This window comes from Peromyscus maniculatus, chromosome 12 (genome assembly GCF_049852395.1).
Source record: "Peromyscus maniculatus bairdii isolate BWxNUB_F1_BW_parent chromosome 12, HU_Pman_BW_mat_3.1, whole genome shotgun sequence".
NCBI classification, from domain to species: domain Eukaryota; kingdom Metazoa; phylum Chordata; class Mammalia; order Rodentia; family Cricetidae; genus Peromyscus; species Peromyscus maniculatus.
This window is the reverse complement of record NC_134863.1, coordinates 25,541,211-25,558,239: the sequence shown is the minus strand read 5'-3', so window position 1 is coordinate 25,558,239 and position 17,029 is coordinate 25,541,211. Positions and strand designations below refer to the sequence as shown.

General features: G+C 43.7%; 1 protein-coding gene and 1 long non-coding RNA gene across 37 annotated transcripts in view; one reads left to right on the top strand and one right to left on the bottom strand.

The window, feature by feature from the left end:
- Nucleotides 1-17,029, top strand: part of Kalrn (kalirin RhoGEF kinase) — a 605,995-nt gene that overhangs the window by 368,253 nt on the left and 220,713 nt on the right. For all 36 annotated transcript variants that reach the window (XM_015993393.3, XM_042259218.2, XM_042259217.2 and 33 more), the window contains exons 24-25: nucleotides 4,576-4,642; nucleotides 5,125-5,234. In XM_015993393.3, the coding sequence (XP_015848879.1) occupies nucleotides 4,576-4,642; nucleotides 5,125-5,234 (177 nt within the window). The remainder of the gene's footprint in view (nucleotides 1-4,575; nucleotides 4,643-5,124; nucleotides 5,235-17,029) is intronic.
- Nucleotides 2,078-13,016, bottom strand: LOC143268111 (uncharacterized). The gene is made up of 3 exons (XR_013043719.1): nucleotides 12,778-13,016; nucleotides 4,629-4,736; nucleotides 2,078-2,330 (listed from the first exon to the last, which is right to left on the bottom strand). It is a non-coding gene; the product is annotated as an uncharacterized LOC143268111 (long non-coding RNA).

Genomic DNA, 17,029 nt, shown 5'->3' with positions numbered 1-17,029 from the left:
ATGCCATGATCCATATGTAATAAGTAGATCCAGAATTCTGCCTCTTCATCATTGCATAGACCATGTTTCCTTCCATTATGTCTCTCATCTCTCACTGGCTCCAGATTTCCAACAGTTTCTTGTTGCTCTCTGAATAATGACCAGACTCCTCGGCATTCCACCATCTGGCCCCACCTAAGTCAGTTTTATTTCAGAGTGCTTCCCAGTTCAAGTGACACACTGGAGACAGGTCACTGTCACTGATTTCATTATCGACAAGAACGTCAGATACAGTTTGTTCATGCAGTGTTCCCGGTCTAGAACACTCCTCTTTTGGTTTTGGTTTGGTTTTCCTTTTCCTCTCTTTGTTCGTGTGTGTGTGTGTGTGTGTGTGTGTGTGTGTGTGTGTGTGTGTGTGTGTGTGGTTTTATTTGGTCCCTGTCTCAACTTTATTGAGCTCACACCGTATGCCTCCATGAACTCCTACCTGCATCCTCTGCTGCCCTTGTTCCATCCCTTTCTGAACATCTATCTATACTTCTTTTACATGTTCTCTCTGGTCATGTCTCACTAATGAGATTATAAACTCTTTGGTGATAAAGAATATTTTATACACTTTTGTATGAACCAATAGTTCCCAGAGTAACAGGGATACCACAGTTGACCAGGAGAAGTTTATGGAATATTATTGGATATGGAAACTTAAACCTTAGTTGAGGGACAAGAAGGTATCCAAAATTACATAACAAATAAACCCTATAGCTGAATACAGTGACGCATACCTTTCATGCCAGCACTCAGGAGGTTTAGATAGGAAGACTGGAAATTTGAGGCCCAGTCTGAGTTATGTAATGAGACTCCATCTTAAAAAAGAAACTAAGAAGGGAGGGAGGGAGAAACGGAGGAATGGAGAGAGAGAGGGAGGAGGAGAGGGAGAGAGACAGAGACAGAGAGAGAGAAAAAAGAAAGAGAAAGAAAGGAAGAAAGAGAAAGAAAGGAAAGAAAGAAAGAGAAAGAAAAAGAAGGAAAGAAAGGAAGGAAGGAAGGAAGAAAGAAAAGAAAGAAAGAAAGAAAGAAAGAAAGAAAGAAAGAAAGAAAGAAAGAAAGAAAGAAAGAAAGAAAGAAAGAAAGAACAAACAAACAGTTGATAGCATCAGTTTTCTTACTTGCATTTTAGGGATGTATTTGGGCCAGAAGAAAATAAGGTGCTATGGAAGGAATTATAACATCTCTCCTCCCCCACCCCTGCATCTGGTTTATATTTGGATTCCAATCTTTGCCTGGTCAATAGTATTTTAAATGGAAAGGAGTATGTACCTTGCAATTGGCCCTGAGAGTGAATTGTAGAGGTCAGGGGTAAAGTTGATACCTAAGTTTACTCCTCTGTCACAGTTGGCCCATGTGGATAAGAGGCAAGTGAGATAGAGATAGAGTCAAGCACTATGGAAGAATCCAAAGTTGCCTGAGACTTCCATACATTGAATCAGAATAAGAATGGCTAGGGTCGGAATCCATTTAGAGAGCTGGGACCAATTTATCACTAGATACCTGCTCCATTCTCCCAAGTTCAGCCAGCCCTTTATATTCATGAGTCCCACATCCTCCCATTTAACTAGCCCTGGATTAGAAATATTCAGGAAAAAAAAATATGCCTGTACTGAACACAGGCTATTTTCTTGTCATTATTTTCTAAACAGTATAATATAGCAATTATTTGTGTAGCACTTACCCTGTCTTGGGCATTATAAGTAATCTTGAAGTTATTTAAAGGGCTTGGGGGATGTGTGTAAATTATATGCAGATACTATGGCATTTTATAGAAGGAACTTGAACAGTTGCAGGTTGGGGCACCCACGGGGATCCTAGATCCTATCCACTGAGGATGCATTCTCAGTGAATCTTGATCACAGCTAAGCAGAACACATTGCCCTTTTGGTCGGTTGGTTAGAGGGTAGTTCCTGACCCACATTTCACATTCAGGAATTACAAAGGCCTTGAACATGTGAATAATGAGCTGTGTCAACCTTACAATATCTTGATATTTTACTTACTTTAAGCTGAGCTTATAAAAATCACACATATGCAGAGATCATGGGAGGAGCTTTATGAAGAATATTTTATTATATTCTGAGTGAAGCTGGAAAGAAATCAGTGAGGGGGGTGTTAAGTAGTTAATTTTATCAAAATGAAAAAGGGATCACAGCTTCCTTAAGACTGAAGGAATGAGAGCTGGTCTGTGAAGTCAGAATGTTCTTCATGTGAGGTTGCATTGGTTTGTAGAGCTGTGTAACGAAGTACCACAACGTGGTGACTTCGCCAACAGAAACATCCTTGTCGTGGAAGCCAGAGACCTGAAACCAAGGAGTGCAAAGGTTCATTTCTCTCTGAGCGTAGAGAGGAAAAGGTCTGCTCTAGGCCTCCCCCTTCATTTGTTAGTGGAATCTTCATAGTCATGTGCCATTCCTCCTGAATGTTTATGCCTGTGTACAAATCTCCCCTTCTGTAAGGACATTGGCCATTTTAGATTGAAACCCACCCTATTCTGTGCTGTAATGATTATTTCCAAATAAGTCAAGATCTGAGGAACGGAGAGATGGGATTTGAATACACTAATTCTGGAGGACACAATTCAAGCCATAACAGAGAAGCCGCGGAGAGGATTGTATTTGGCTGGCCCTCTAGGCTTCTTTCTGGGACAATGGAGAGAATGGAGGAGTACATTATAAAGAAGGTTAACATGGAGGAAGGAGGTGGAGAGAAAGAACAAGAAAAAATGAAAGCCAATGCAAAGACCAAAAATGTTTTCCCAAGGCTAGCTGAGCTCCTTCAGATCCTCCCTGGTTTCATAGCAACCTACAGACCTGACCTCTGAGCATTTCCCAGGATCCTATGCACCAGGCAGTTTCCTCACACTGTCTTACTCAGTCCTTGCAGCAGCCCTGGGTGGTCAGCTGTGTTATAGATAAGAAGTCCCGGGGCCTGGAGAAGCAGGTCTTAGTTCTAGTGATTGGCAGATTTGTAATTCAGTTCCTGTTTGTCTAACTCCAGTATTCACACACTTCCCACTCTGCCAACAGAGGAAGAGTAAGAAGAGAGTGGTTAATTGACTTCTGCAAAAGTGAAGTCTTTAAATCAATCCTTTAATAGAAAGCCACCATTAGAGTGATACATTGCTTTAGGGAAAGCCCATCAAGATGAAGATCCCAGGAAAGATGCTGCCCACATAGGATTTCTGGTCGTGTTTTCAAAAGCACACACCTTGGGGATTTAGTTTCTCAAATTTTTCATGTGATAGAACACCTAAAAATAGGAGTTAGAGCGTGAACTATAGGAAAAACTGATACTAAAAATGTAAGATAAATATTTAAATATATAGTTTGAACTCAATTAGATTATCATATACCAACTAACAAGCACTATTTCTAGCAAAAAAAATATGGAGATTAAAAAGTAAAGTAGATGCACAATAATGATGCCATACATCATCAGTGCTCAAGTCCATTATGTTATTTAGGGGTTCCAAAGAGGGAGTCCTGTTCCTTAAAGATACAGAGCACAGCCAGGTGATGGTGATGCACACCTTTAGTCTCAGCACTCAGGAGGCAGAGGCAAGAGGATCTCTTGAGTTTAAGGCCAGCCTGGTCTACAGAATGAGTTCCAAGATAGCCAGGGCTACACAAGAAACCCTGTCTTGGGAGGAAAAGGAAAGAAAAAGAAACAAGATACAGAGCATAAACTTCTGAAGAACATGAATCACTTAATAGTATTAACTAATATTGGGCGTGCTGGTTTTGTGTGCGTAAATTTGTGATGCAAATAAATCTCATTGGAGACACTGCCTAAATACTGAATAGAACCAACCAAGGTCAGAGATCAGCAAACTGTGGGCCACAGGTCAAAGTGGATTTACCCTCTGTTTTATATAGTCTGTAATATAAACTAATTCTTACATATACTAACTGGTTGAAGGAATCACACAGAGACTATGTATGGGGACATGTCAGACTTTTAATGCCCTGGTTTCATTGGAACACATCTCCTATGTCTCTGCTGCCTCTGCTGTGCTGGGTGGTCATACCAGAGACTGAACAGCCCATAAATGTCACCTGGTTCTTTACAGAAAACTTGGTAAAGCCCTGAGCTCAGTTGGACATCTCTGCCTGACTTGGAACCTGTTTAATTTGAGTACTGAACTATTTCAGTGTAAGTCTATAAACGACTGGGCAGAGAGCATTCTGGGAGCCGTCAGGGAGACCCGGGAGATGGAAGAGACAACTGCGATTCAGACTGTTTAGCTGCCGAGCTGCAGTGTGAGCAGCCCTACATCTTGTGCACACATACGGTCCACAGCGCATGCACATCAGCACTGTAGAAATGAGTGGAAAAGCACAAAGTAGAACCAGCTGGTCGCAGACACGGAGAAGGGATGGGGAGCACATGACCGGGATGAGAGGGACGCGGGAGAGGGAAGAGCTTTATTGGTGAAGTGGAAAGCAGAAGACTCGAGTGTCACAAGTGCCAGGGTGGGGAAGTGAAGTTGGAAGGGAGGAGGCAATGTATCTATAAGCAACTGAAAGACCATGTGTTCCCCTCTAGATTCATTATGGCTGAACTGCTCCAAACAGAGAAGGCGTACGTGAGGGACTTACATGAGTGCTTGGAGGTAAGTCCTGCAGTGATCCGTTTCCAGCTCCGGTACGGAAGTGCCATGTAGGCCCTTGTCAACCCCCTGAGAGCAGCCCAGTTCTCTTGCCGTTCTCCTGGAAAGTAAAAAGGCAGTTGGGGAGATCTCCCCGAGTCAAGTGCAAATGCACGGGAGTTTAAAGTGCTTTTGAAAAGAAGCTCTACGCTTCTCTCAAGTAGGAGCTAGATCCAGACCAAAAAAAAGGGGGAAGGAAAGGGGAGTGTGTCAGGCACCTCATTTCAAAGTACAAACCGTGACACCAGTTTAATAAATAACAAGCCTAGTGCCTGGCCATGCTGAGTTTCAGTGATGGAGTGGCCAGGTTTTCTCTGTTCTACTTGTTAAACGCTTCGCCTTTTGAACTCCATATGCAATCCCAGTTCCACTCGTGCCTCACATGCTTGAGGGGTCTCTTTTGTCTCGGTATGCTTGCCAGTGATGAATCTGTCACTGTCTTACAGACCTACCTGTGGGAAATGACCAGTGGTGTAGAGGAGATACCACCTGGGATCCTCAATAAGGAGCACATCATCTTTGGCAACATCCAGGAGATCTACGACTTCCATAACAAGTATGTTGTTGTTGGTGGTGGGGGGCTTCAATTGAGCACACTGAAGGTGCAAAAGCTAGGCATCTGGCTGCCCATCAAGTGGATCAAAGCCACTGGTAAGCCTTCTATTTTACCTGACACGGTCTTTCTTACTCGGTCAATCTTGGAGTCAGTTTCTGGTTCACCCTGTCTCCACAAGCGTACAAAATTCTTAGTGGAATCAGAAGTAATCGTTCTGCAGTGCCCTTTCAGTTCTCACGGGGAGCAGGCAGCGTCCTCATTTGCTCAGTTAACCTGGTTACCAGAGCATTGAGGCCGCAAGAGTGGCTTTGCCCCCATGAAGGCTGTGGGAAATCCTGCCTTAAGCATTCACTGGGGACTAACCATTCTCTATTCGTGGTCTCTCGGGTTCAAATTCCATTCAACTTTTGTCTTGAGCTATTTCCTCCATTTCTGATCATCTAATCATCCTTATCCTCAACCAAATATATATATATATGGCACGTCACATTTCTTGATAACTTACAGAAGACATAATCAACACTATGTTTTTGTTGAAGTAGAACTATAGAACACTAAAACTTCATGGCCCGTTTTTCCAGCTCCCAGCTTGATATAAGAATCTTTCCTGTTTCATGCCAAACATATTTGCTGTTAGTAGATGGTCAGCAAGAATACTAGTGTGACCAACTGGTAGAAATAACTCAGTTTCTAAAATTCAAGTAGAGAGAATCTTGAGATACGGGGGATAAAAATGTGACACTAAGTCCTTGAGCCCTCTCAGGAGTCTGCAGCAGAGAAAGCTGAGTGAGGCTAGTCTTGGGACTTAGTGAGCTAAGACAGAAACTCTGGGGATAGAAAAGCCAGATTCTGGAGTCCTGAGGAAACCGTGTGCACAGGTGGAGAACCACTCTGAGGCAAGACTAGACTGTAGCTAGAGTTTTCCTGCCTTGCCCACAGTCAGGACAAATCTCTGTCACCCACCAGTCTCACAGCCACTCAGACCCAACTAAGTAAACACAGAGACTTATATTGCTTATAAACTGTATGGCCATGGCAGGCTTCTTGCTAACTGTTCTTATAGCTTAAATTAATCCATTTCCATAAATCTATACCTTGCCACGTGGCTCGTGGCTTACCGGCATCTTCACATGCTGCTTGACATGGCGGCGGCTGGCAGTGACTCCCTGACTCAGCCTTCCACTTCCCAGAATTCTCCTCTTTCCTTGTCCCGCTTATACTTCCTGCCTGGCCACTGGCCAATCAGTGTTTTATTTATACAGAATGATATCCACAGCACTAGATGACAGTGTCCAACACAGTAACCAGGGCATATGTGCAGCTACTGAACTGCTGAGGACCTCAGTTTGGATTGTTCTTACTTTTAATGCATTTAAATAGTTAGGAGTGGAAAAAATGGCTGCCATATCAGGCTGTCCCACTCTGGAAAAATGAAACTTCCATACAGCTCTATGCTAAGAATGACCCCTGCCCCAGGCAAGCCAGAGTTGTTGTGAAAGAATTCTGGACTCTGAGAGGGATGGGGAGAAACTGCTGTGGTGGCATGTCCCTGTCAAGGTAGGAGTTTAGTGCCCACCACGTGCTAACCTGTCAGGAAACTCAGGGCTGGCGGAGCGTGTTTTCTGCATTTTTAGAGTATTGATAAAAATTCCCACTCTTTTTTTTTTTCATCATAAACGTCCTTATTTGCTTTACCCAGCAGTCTCCAGACACAGTATTTTGTCTTCATGACAGTCGTTAATAAGACTCTAATAAGTCCATTCTTGACCACTGACCCCAAATTCTGTCATCTGAGCCCAGCTCAAAATCACACCGTCTCTACCAGGATACCCGAGAAGATATCAGACTGGCAAACGGTAAATCACATCACCTCATTTGTTTGACTGTGGTCTTTGAATGTCACCAACACATCTCACAAGTACACTAGCTAAATATGGACATCTGGATACCTCAGCATGTATGCACTGCCTGTGAACTCTGCTTTTGCAAAATCAAGGGGAAAGAATATTCACTTTAAAATTGAGCCGTTAATAACGAAATATCTAACTCAGCTCCGTTGCTCATTCCGATTTCAGGGTTGCCACTCTAGCACGCCATGGTGAATGGTTTTATAGTTCTCTAAATAGCTGTAATCCTAACTATAACTTACAAAATGTAGTTCTAACAAATTCTTTTTAAATTCAAATTAAACCATATGAAACCTGCACTCTGTGAATGGAGGGAATAGGGACTTTTCCCAGCAGCACTGCCAAACACGTTCCCTATTCAGAACTCTGCAAAGAACCAGGGAACCTATTCCCTATGGTGGGATACCTCGCTCAGCCTTGATGCAGGGGGGAGGAGCTTGCTCCTGCCTCAACATGCCATGCTTCATTGACTCCCACGGGAGGCCTTGCCCTTTCTGAATGGAGCCTGAGGAGGAGTGGATGGTGGAGGTAGAGGGGGCTGGGGGGAAGGAGTGGGAGGAGAGGAAGGAGGGGAAACTGTGGTTAGTATGTAAAATAAATTTAAAATTTTAATAATAATAAAAGAACCAGACGAATGTGAAAACCAGCCCCTGGGTTTCTCTTTGTCCTCCCCACCAGCCTCATTACCTCATGGTTAGATAGTTTGCCCGACTATAGTAAATTAGAAGCAATAAATATTGTAAAAATCAGGCACCTGAACAAATGAGTAGTTGAGTGAGCAGCATTTTGTAAAAACTTGAGAGAAAGAAGACAGTATGGCAGAAAAGAAAAGGAAAAGACAATGAAACTGTAAGTAGAGGACAGTGGCACATGCCAGTGATCCCAGCACTCAGGAGACTGAAGCAGGGGACCTAGGGCTCCAGGCCAGCCTGGGACATCATCCTGATCAAGGACAGCTCACTGTTTATGCAGAGCATCCTGTATCCCACTGTCTGGTCAGCAAAGCCACTGTATTGCAGTGTGACATATGATTGATATTAGTAATAATGTTGTATTACTGTACATCTGTATTTAAATCGAGGGACTCTAATGGATTCTGAAGTCTACTGACTAAAGGAAATTAATGTTTTAAATTATCAACAATTCAAAGGAACATCCAAGGGTGTCAAGCTGTGGGCTGGGGTTTTCCTGTACTGTGTGCTTCCTACTTAAGCCACACAGGTTTTGATTAGTAGGGAAAACATAATTCTAAAATCGCTAATAAATAAAGATAAAATGGTAATTGGCCAAACTTAGAAAATAAAAAGACTATAAACTAGGGAGGACCATGACATTCTCTGTATATCCAATATCTGGTACCATGAGCCCGGTACCACATAAACTTACAGTAAATATTTGCAGAGTGGATGGATGGATGGATGGATGGATGGATGGATGGATGGATGGATGGATGGATGGATGGGCGGGCTGGAAAATAAAATTACATCTTGCCAACTTGTAGCTAATGTCATTTAAGATGTGAACATCTTAGAACAGAGAAAAGCTCCTATATATGATTTTCCTCCAGAATTACTACAAGAGCCTCCTAGACCAGGAAAATAATGGGATTTCTAAATGAAGGAGTTTCCCCGGAGCTTCTTCGTAGGAAGACATGCAGTTGCCATAACACCTATTTACGTACTCTCTAGAGACACTGTACTTGTCTGAAACCATCAGTTTTTAACCAGAATGTGTCAGGGGCTCTGTTTAACTCATTTGTTTATGTTTTCAATGTAGCAGTTCAGAGCTGTCTGTCAGAGAAACATACTCCCCTTCTGGCTAGTCTGTAGCCCAGGTTATCAACTTGTAGTCCAGAGCATAAGGTAGTTAGGGTTGGAGGGAGGACTGTGGGAGACTAATCAAGAGGAAGAAATTGCCAGTGGTCCCTCCCACCTTAGTGACATAATTAGCAGTGTCACTGGGAAATGGATACCTGGATTACATGTCAGCAGTTACTACTGAGCCATCTAAATGGTGTCTCTGAAAAATGGCTACCAAGATGAGTTACATGTGTGCTTGAGTGGGTGGAATCTCAAGAACCTTTGCCCTTGTGGATGTTAAGCACAGAAATTCTGCTTTCTCTACTTCTCTAAAAGATACCTAGGACTTAGTACCTAAAAGCAGTAGTTCCACCCCAATTAGAAGATGAAGTGGGGTGAGATCCTGGCCCTCTGCTCTCCACACTGAGCTTTATCCCCTTCTTAAACAGCTAAATAAACGGTAATGGCTGTGCTATGTACACAGGACTTACGCCTATTTTCATTACGTTTTGCTAAGCCTTCCTGGAACACTTAGACAAAAGAGTGTGTTCTATAAATATATCCTCCAAAGAGTAAAGTTTTGCCTAATCTAAATTTTGCAATTAAAAAAAATAATTGTTTTCTCTTTTTCTTGTTAGATATTCAACTTCAATAATGACAGCTTTTTGTTAAAATACTTCTTTCAGTTAATTTGCAGCTCTGTTTCTTCCTTTTCAGTGATTTGGTGATTTAGTCATATTCATGTGAGTTTTTATGCAGTCTGTACTGTAAGGGCCCAGAGGGTCCTCACAACTATTATGTTTAGCTCCCTTCCATTATAGTAAAATGATTGACACTAGAGAGGAAACAGTGCATTGCCAGAGTCTCACACACACACACACACACACACACACACACACACACACACACACACACACACACTCATATACACATGCACTCACTCCCCTCAAGATCAGACCTGGATTTTGGGGAGTTAACAATGACCTATCTTCTCTCTCCTCCCCAACTCCTTAGACATTGTCACACTTGCTGCCCAGTGCGGCCACCAAATCCAGCCAGCTTAATTCACAGTTAACCATTTAAGGAACATCTCCACCAATTTATTCTTCAACTGTGTCAATTGGGGCCCACACCTCTACAGTAATAACCTGGGGAAAAAATCTATTTTCAGCAATGGCAAATTTGGGAACCAGCAACCAAGGCCAGTGGACCCCTCCCCGCCCCCACACTCCTTCCCTGTGGGCATGTCTGGAAGCTACGATTTGGCCAGTCCAGGGTCAGCCAGGAACAGTCGGGGTACACAGCAGGGAGCAGCCCGTGATGCCAGGAGAGCTGCTGAGTGCTGGCTGCTGTTTTTAACAGACAAGACCTCATATGTACCCTGGGGTGGTCTAAAAGTCACTCTAAAACCAGGCCAGCCTCGAACTCACAGCAATCCCCCTGTCCCTGCCTTCTGAGGGTTGAGAATAAAGGTGTGGCCGCCACCCCTGACCAGGACCATCCTTTGAACATTTCCCTGGAGTTTCTTCTTTCAGTCGGACCATTTCCCGTTAGGAAATGAAACTGTACCCAGTGGTGAATCTAATCCAGACCCTGACCTGTTGTGAGAAGCCGGAAGTTCTGAGAAGGGATGAAGAAGGGAAAAAAATCAGCTCCAAAGAGTGAAAACAGTGGTGTCCCACAGAGTCACCAGACAGGCTTAATGGAGGGGGCATTTGAGAACTGAAGGAGATTTTACAGGTAGAGATGCCTTCTTTGATGAAGAGGAACGATTTGAGCAAGTGCCTGCCAAGGCAAGGTAACGAAGTCTAACAGGCAGGACGGGAAAAGAGTTTGTAAGTGAGGTTCAGACCAGGCCTGGGTTGTGATGGTCAGGGACGGATGCTGATCCATCTATTAGGTGCTCACAGGCATGTCTTTGGGACAAGGGAGAAAAGAGGTGGCATGTGGAGGTAATCTGAGTCAAAATGACTGGGAGGGGACACAGGAAAGGGGGGGTGTGTGGTAAGATAAGAGAAGGAACCAAAGTACCTGGACAGTAGAAATGAGGAGGAGGAACGGGTGGGCGGATAATGAGGAGGAAAGCAAGATTTGGGGTGAGGGGAAAGGAAACGGGGAGAGGAAAAAGAAGGGATTGTGGGGATGGGCATCCTGAGTAGTAGGTGAGGAGATTAGTTATGAGACGTGGAGTGGGCACAATGAGGAACGGAGGGGAAGATGGGGAAGACTGGGCTTCTGGGAGAAGTTCTAACTCAGGAGCATACACAGGTGTGGTTTTCAAAATGTGTTTTCTCATAAGCTAAACAGAAAAAGATAATACACTGTGTCCTGACACACACTACACACACTACACACACACACACACACACACACACACACACACACACACACACACACACACACACACACACACACACACACACGTTTGTCTGGATTTGGTTCTGTGTCTTCCTCTTTTTTTCCCCCCACACATAAGTTGTTTTACTTCTTGAAGCACAGGGGGCTGACCTACAGCCTTTGGTGAGGCATTGGCTCCCCCAAGTGGAGAGGAAGAGGTTGTGCAGCTCTTGCCTGGGGGCCACCCGCAGGCTGCCCCTACTTTTTCCACAGGCAGCCTTGCTTAAAGTGTGCGTTTTCGGTGCGCACACAACCCAAATGCCTCTGGTATTAGCTGTATCCCTTTTACCGAAATCACAGAGATGCCGAACGGAAAAGTTCAAAGACTTCAATGATAACCTAGTTCGGTCCCCTTGTTTTATGGAAGCTGACGCTTACATTTCTGACCTGCTCGGAGCCACTGGTGGCGCGGACGAGAACGCAGGCGTCATTTTATTAATATCTGGACGTTAGGAAAAAGACTTGTGAGCTTTCCTGGGTCCCAAACCCTCAGTCTAAGGATAACTACAAGCTTTAAGCAGAGCCTGGAGAAAGGCCGCTGTGATCTTGCTGCTGTTATCTGTGCTTTCTGGAAGCTTCCAGCGCTGAGGCCGACTGTGCACAATTAAAGGGCCCAGACAGAGACGCACTCGATTGGATGCGTCACGGTCACGTTCGTTTCAATTGCGCTCATTTTGTCACTCTTGCCTTGTTGCTAAGCAGCGTCTTACTAAATAACGTGCTTTTTTTTTTTTTTACTTTTACCTTATTTTAACGTTACTTGGTGTAACTCGGGCAAATAAATGACTAACTCATCTAAATCCCACGAGTGAGCCACAGTGAAGAAGTATTGGAAAACACATTCAGCAGCATTGCTTGCTTTTGCTTTTTGTTTGAGATCGGATGCCGCACCTCCCCGCTCACCCCTCACCCAGACTGAAGTTTCTAGCGTGAAATGAAGAGCAGGCCTGAGAAGCCCAGGCTCAGCCTAGATAACCCAGGGGTGCTGACGCTGTGGCGAATAACTCACCTCCTCCCCGTACTTGCCCGCTCCTGACTATCCTCCCAGGCTGTTGTTATAATGCCTCCCTTAGCCCCTGCAGCCTGGAGCCTCTAGAGTCTAGGCTGTGAATCTGCATGGATCTAATGAATCTTTAAACTCTAGCTCCACCCATGTGAACACAGAAATCCAGCCCGGCTCCACCAGGAAGCAGTGTCCTGGACTCCTACCTTCAAGGTTTTGTTGTTGTTGTTGTTGTTGTTTGGTTGGTTGGTTTGGGTTGTTTTTATTTTGTTTTGTTTTGGTTTTAGTTTTTTGAGACAGGGTTTCTGTGTGTAACAGTCCTGGCTGTCCTGAAACTCTCTATAGACCAAGGCTGGCCTCGAACTCATGGAGATCCTCCTGGCTCTGCCTTCCAAGTGCTGGGATTAAAGGTGTGCGCCACCATCGCCTGGTCTTACCTTCAAGTTTTATGCGTGCTGTTCATTGTTGCCCCAACCTTCGCCATCCTGGTATTCCAACAAGTGCACATGTACACCAGGGCTCTAACAACTTCCCCTTGGGATGCGCTTACCTTTCTGATGTGCCACATCCAGCCTACCCTTGCAAGGTTGTGAGCCCTTCCAGAGAGGCTTCCCCAGAAGCAGTGAGACTATAATCCAGAATATCGGCGAGAGGCTCAGGGTGGTCCTGCTCCCACCGTGCTCCCTGGCAAAACTCAGGGAGAGTAGTTCTGTCAATAAGATGCTAGAGGTGTCATTTCCCAGAATTCCCCCAAAGTCTGCACAATACTTTGTATTGTCATAGTTTAAGAGGTGATGGCATTGCTTAGGTTTTGAAATGTCTTTAGAAGTTTTAGTCCTTTCTAAAAGAGCCCCAGGCATTCATACAGAAACTTATGCCATTTGCTCTGCTCATTCCCTCCACAGTTTGGTGCCTGCAATCGCTGAGAGGGTGAGGGCCAAGATGTTGCCTCTGGGTAGCCAGGGGAGTGTTCCGCATCTGTGGGAGGGCTGTCAGCTATTAGGCTGTAATTTAAAACACATCTCAGTGAAGGAGTTGAAGTGTTATTGATCATACTAACTTAAGCTGTCCTCGTCATGAGCTTCCCATTTTAAAAGCAAATAGTTTCATATTCCGCTCCCCTGCAGCCATGACACTGAGATCTTAATAGATGTCTTCTGCAAACTTCTGGACTGAAATGTCCAGCACAAGCCAAGAGTTGTTCCGCTCTTTAGCCTTTCCTGATAAGTCCAGTCCTACAGAGGTGATGCAAGACATGTCAACTGGAAGCACACTGGAATCTAGAGCAGCTGCCCCAGATGTGGTCTGTTAGAATTACCCAGGAAGCATTTCTACACCATGCAGATTCTCAAAGTCCAGAGGGCAGTGTAGAGTCAGGCGTGTCCACCTCTAGACAAGTCAGTTGCCCTCTCCAATGGGGTTGCTCTTCCAGGGAAGCTTGGGAAGCACCGTGTGCCATGTCCACTTCCAACATCACATCATTGGCATCCTGCACTAAAGAAAGCAGATTAGCCCAGCATTTCTTTAGGTACTAGATCCCCTTGGAATCTGCCAAGATTTTCCCAGGATTGATTTAGGAGAAGGTGGCCAGCTACAGATTTTCAGCAAGGACTTAGTGGGGTATACTCCCAACCAGAAACTCTCCACATACTGGAAAGAGTGAGCTATGTGTGTTTCATAGAGAGAATGGGTTTATGACAGTTAAGTATCTCTGGCCCTGATGAGCTATTACTAATTTAGTACCTACTTTGTGCCAAACAGTGGGCTGGGTTCCTTATCTGCCTAAGCTTATGAAATTCTGCAAACTCCACGAAGTTAACACTTTTAAATGAAGACAACGAGACTTGAGGAAACTTCCTCGTACTTAGGACCACAGGGAGCGCTGATTCTTTAGCGTGCACTTGGGTGTAGGAGCCACAGCTAATGACTCTCGGGAGCAGCAGAATGGTAAGCTGATGGCAGCTGCCCTTAAAGCTGTCATTTGGAGGCAGGTATGGCAGCACGTGCCTGTTGTCCCAGCAGAAGGGACAGGCATTCAGCCTTGGCCATCCAGGAATACACAAGACTCTGACTTTAAAAGGAAGGGTGGGGGAGGAAGGAATGAAAACCCACCGTTCGGACCCACATCAAGCCATAAAGATGATTTGAAGAGGGATGTCCCTTGCATACCAATCCCAGAAAATAGCTGGATATCACAGAATGGTGAATGGGTCTGCAATGGACATCAATAAACAGACTCTGCTGAAGAGATCCGATCATCTACATCTCCTGCCACATAGCCCTTGGGGACAGCCCTAGAATTTACCACTTAATCCAGGTATCCATTCCTTTACAAACTTACTATCACTTGCCCAAAAAGTATACAAGTGTCATGTTTTAGTCATATCCTCAGACGTCAATCTCTTATAAGGATTCTCAAATATATAACTTCTTCATTCCACAGGAAGGTCTTATAGAATCATACCATACCCTGTGGGGTTTTTTGTTTGTTTGTTTGTTTGTTTTTGGCTGCTGTTTTTCACAAAAAGTATTTCTTTAGTTAAATTATTAGGACTCTAAATAAAAGCATAGCACTGTCTTCATTTTGAGTCAGTTCAATAGCTACAGTTAACACTGTATACTTAAATGTATACTTAAAATTAATGTTGAAATAACCTGGTCAGTTGATCTTTTTTTTTTTTTTTTTTTTTTTTGGTTTTGGTTTTGGTTTTTCGAGACAGGGTTTCTCTGTGTAGCTTTGCGCCTTTCCTGGAGCTCACTTGGTAGCCCAGGCTGGCCTCGAACTCACAGAGATCCTCCTGGCTCTGCCTCCCGAGTGCTGGGATTAAAGGCGTGCGCCACCAACGCCCAGCCTAGTTGATCTTGGTCATACGTCAAGGAAAGCGAAGAACTCTGTGTCACTCTGGGTGGCTTTGCAGCTTCTAAAACAAAAATACAATTTATACATGGTACAGTGTTGGGGTCCAAAGTATATGCTGTTTCTTTGGCCACTGGTCAAGATCAGCCTGTATGACAGAGGACTCAGAATTCAGAGGACTTGAAGCAAGAATATTAGTATTCATATGAAAAATGAGATCCTGAAATTGAGGACCTGGAGGCATCCTGCATTCTGAGTGTGGTATCCTGGGTTCTTGGCTCCAGATTCTCCCCTCTCTTGTCCCAAGCTCTCTCTTCCTCCAGGTCATCCTTTCTTAAAACACTTAATAAACCCCCTGTTTAAGAACAGCTCAGATTTTCTTTACCCAGTTTCCCATATGTTCTAGCCCCTCCCCTGGGCACTGTGCAGCCCATCATGGCTCAGAGCTGAGTTCCTACCCCTGTCTTCTCTGAGATTCATATAAAATGCCAGTGTGTACAATCACCTAATATAGACTATCCAACACCTTGTGAAGAGCCCCTTCAGAAAACATTGTACTTATATTACCTGGTGTTCCCTGTGACAGGGACCACACAAGAAATGTATATTAGAACTCGGTTCAAGAGAAGAAAAGAAATGCACATATGAAACACACACACACACACACACACACACACACACACACACACACACACACACACACACACACCTCCTTACATGAAGACCAGCCTAATTGCCTTGGTGAAACAAAAATGTATCTTTCCCTTTGTGCTTTGAGCTAATGTTGATCCTTAGTTCTTGCAGTACTTATCACTTCTTCCTATTTCTATTTTAGAACTCATATGAAATGTTTCACCTGCCGTCTTTTAAAGGCAGCAGCAGACACGACACTGTATTGATTTTGAAACTGTGTTTGCATTTCTAAAGCCCAAATTGCACTTGTAAATGTTCTTGCTCCACGAATCAGTTTCAGAAACTAAAATTCAGACTTACTAGGAAAAAGAGTATCACCAAATGAGTTCTTCTGGTAGCCCCCCAAATTTTTAAATGCCTGGCTTATTTTAATCTAGCAATTACCATATATTGTAGACAACATTTTAAGTTACAGATTGATGAAGAAAAAAGTCACTCACGATCCTACTAATGACTGCTAACATTCTTGCTTGCCAGATATTTTTAAATTATACACATACTTTTTTTTAACCACCAAAGTGTCTTCCTGTATCATTGAAAACACAAACAACATGCATAACATTTGTAACCACTTAATCAATTATAAGAAACAGCCAAAGTATAGGGATAATGATAACCATACAGAATAAGTCAAATCAAAATGAACATTTTTCCCTGATGGTAGAGGTAAGTAGTGGGGTAATGCAAGATCTTTTAATTTAGTTTTTAAAGTACACATTCATGAAATTTTTAAATTAAGATTACACAGAAAAGTTAACATTGAGAAGTCTCAGCTCCCACCCTGTTTCTTCACCTGGTTCTCTATGGCAATGGTTTTATTAGTTCCCTGGGTTGGAAATAGAATACATAGTCCCTGCTTAGACATCAGGCAATAGCATGGTCTCCTGTACATTTGTTCCACCCCTTATTGTTTCCACTTTGATTGTCAAGGCGATCTTCCATAGGAAGAGATAGAATAAGTGTTGTCTTCTATGAGGGCAGGGGTGGGGGTGGGGATATGTCTGCAAGTTATTCAGTTCTGTGGATATGCCTTAGCTCAGGTATTTTGTTCTCTACTGACCGTATTTGCTGTTATAAATGGTATCATTATTGTTGTTCTAGAATATGTGTCATCTTATATGTATAGATAAATTATATGG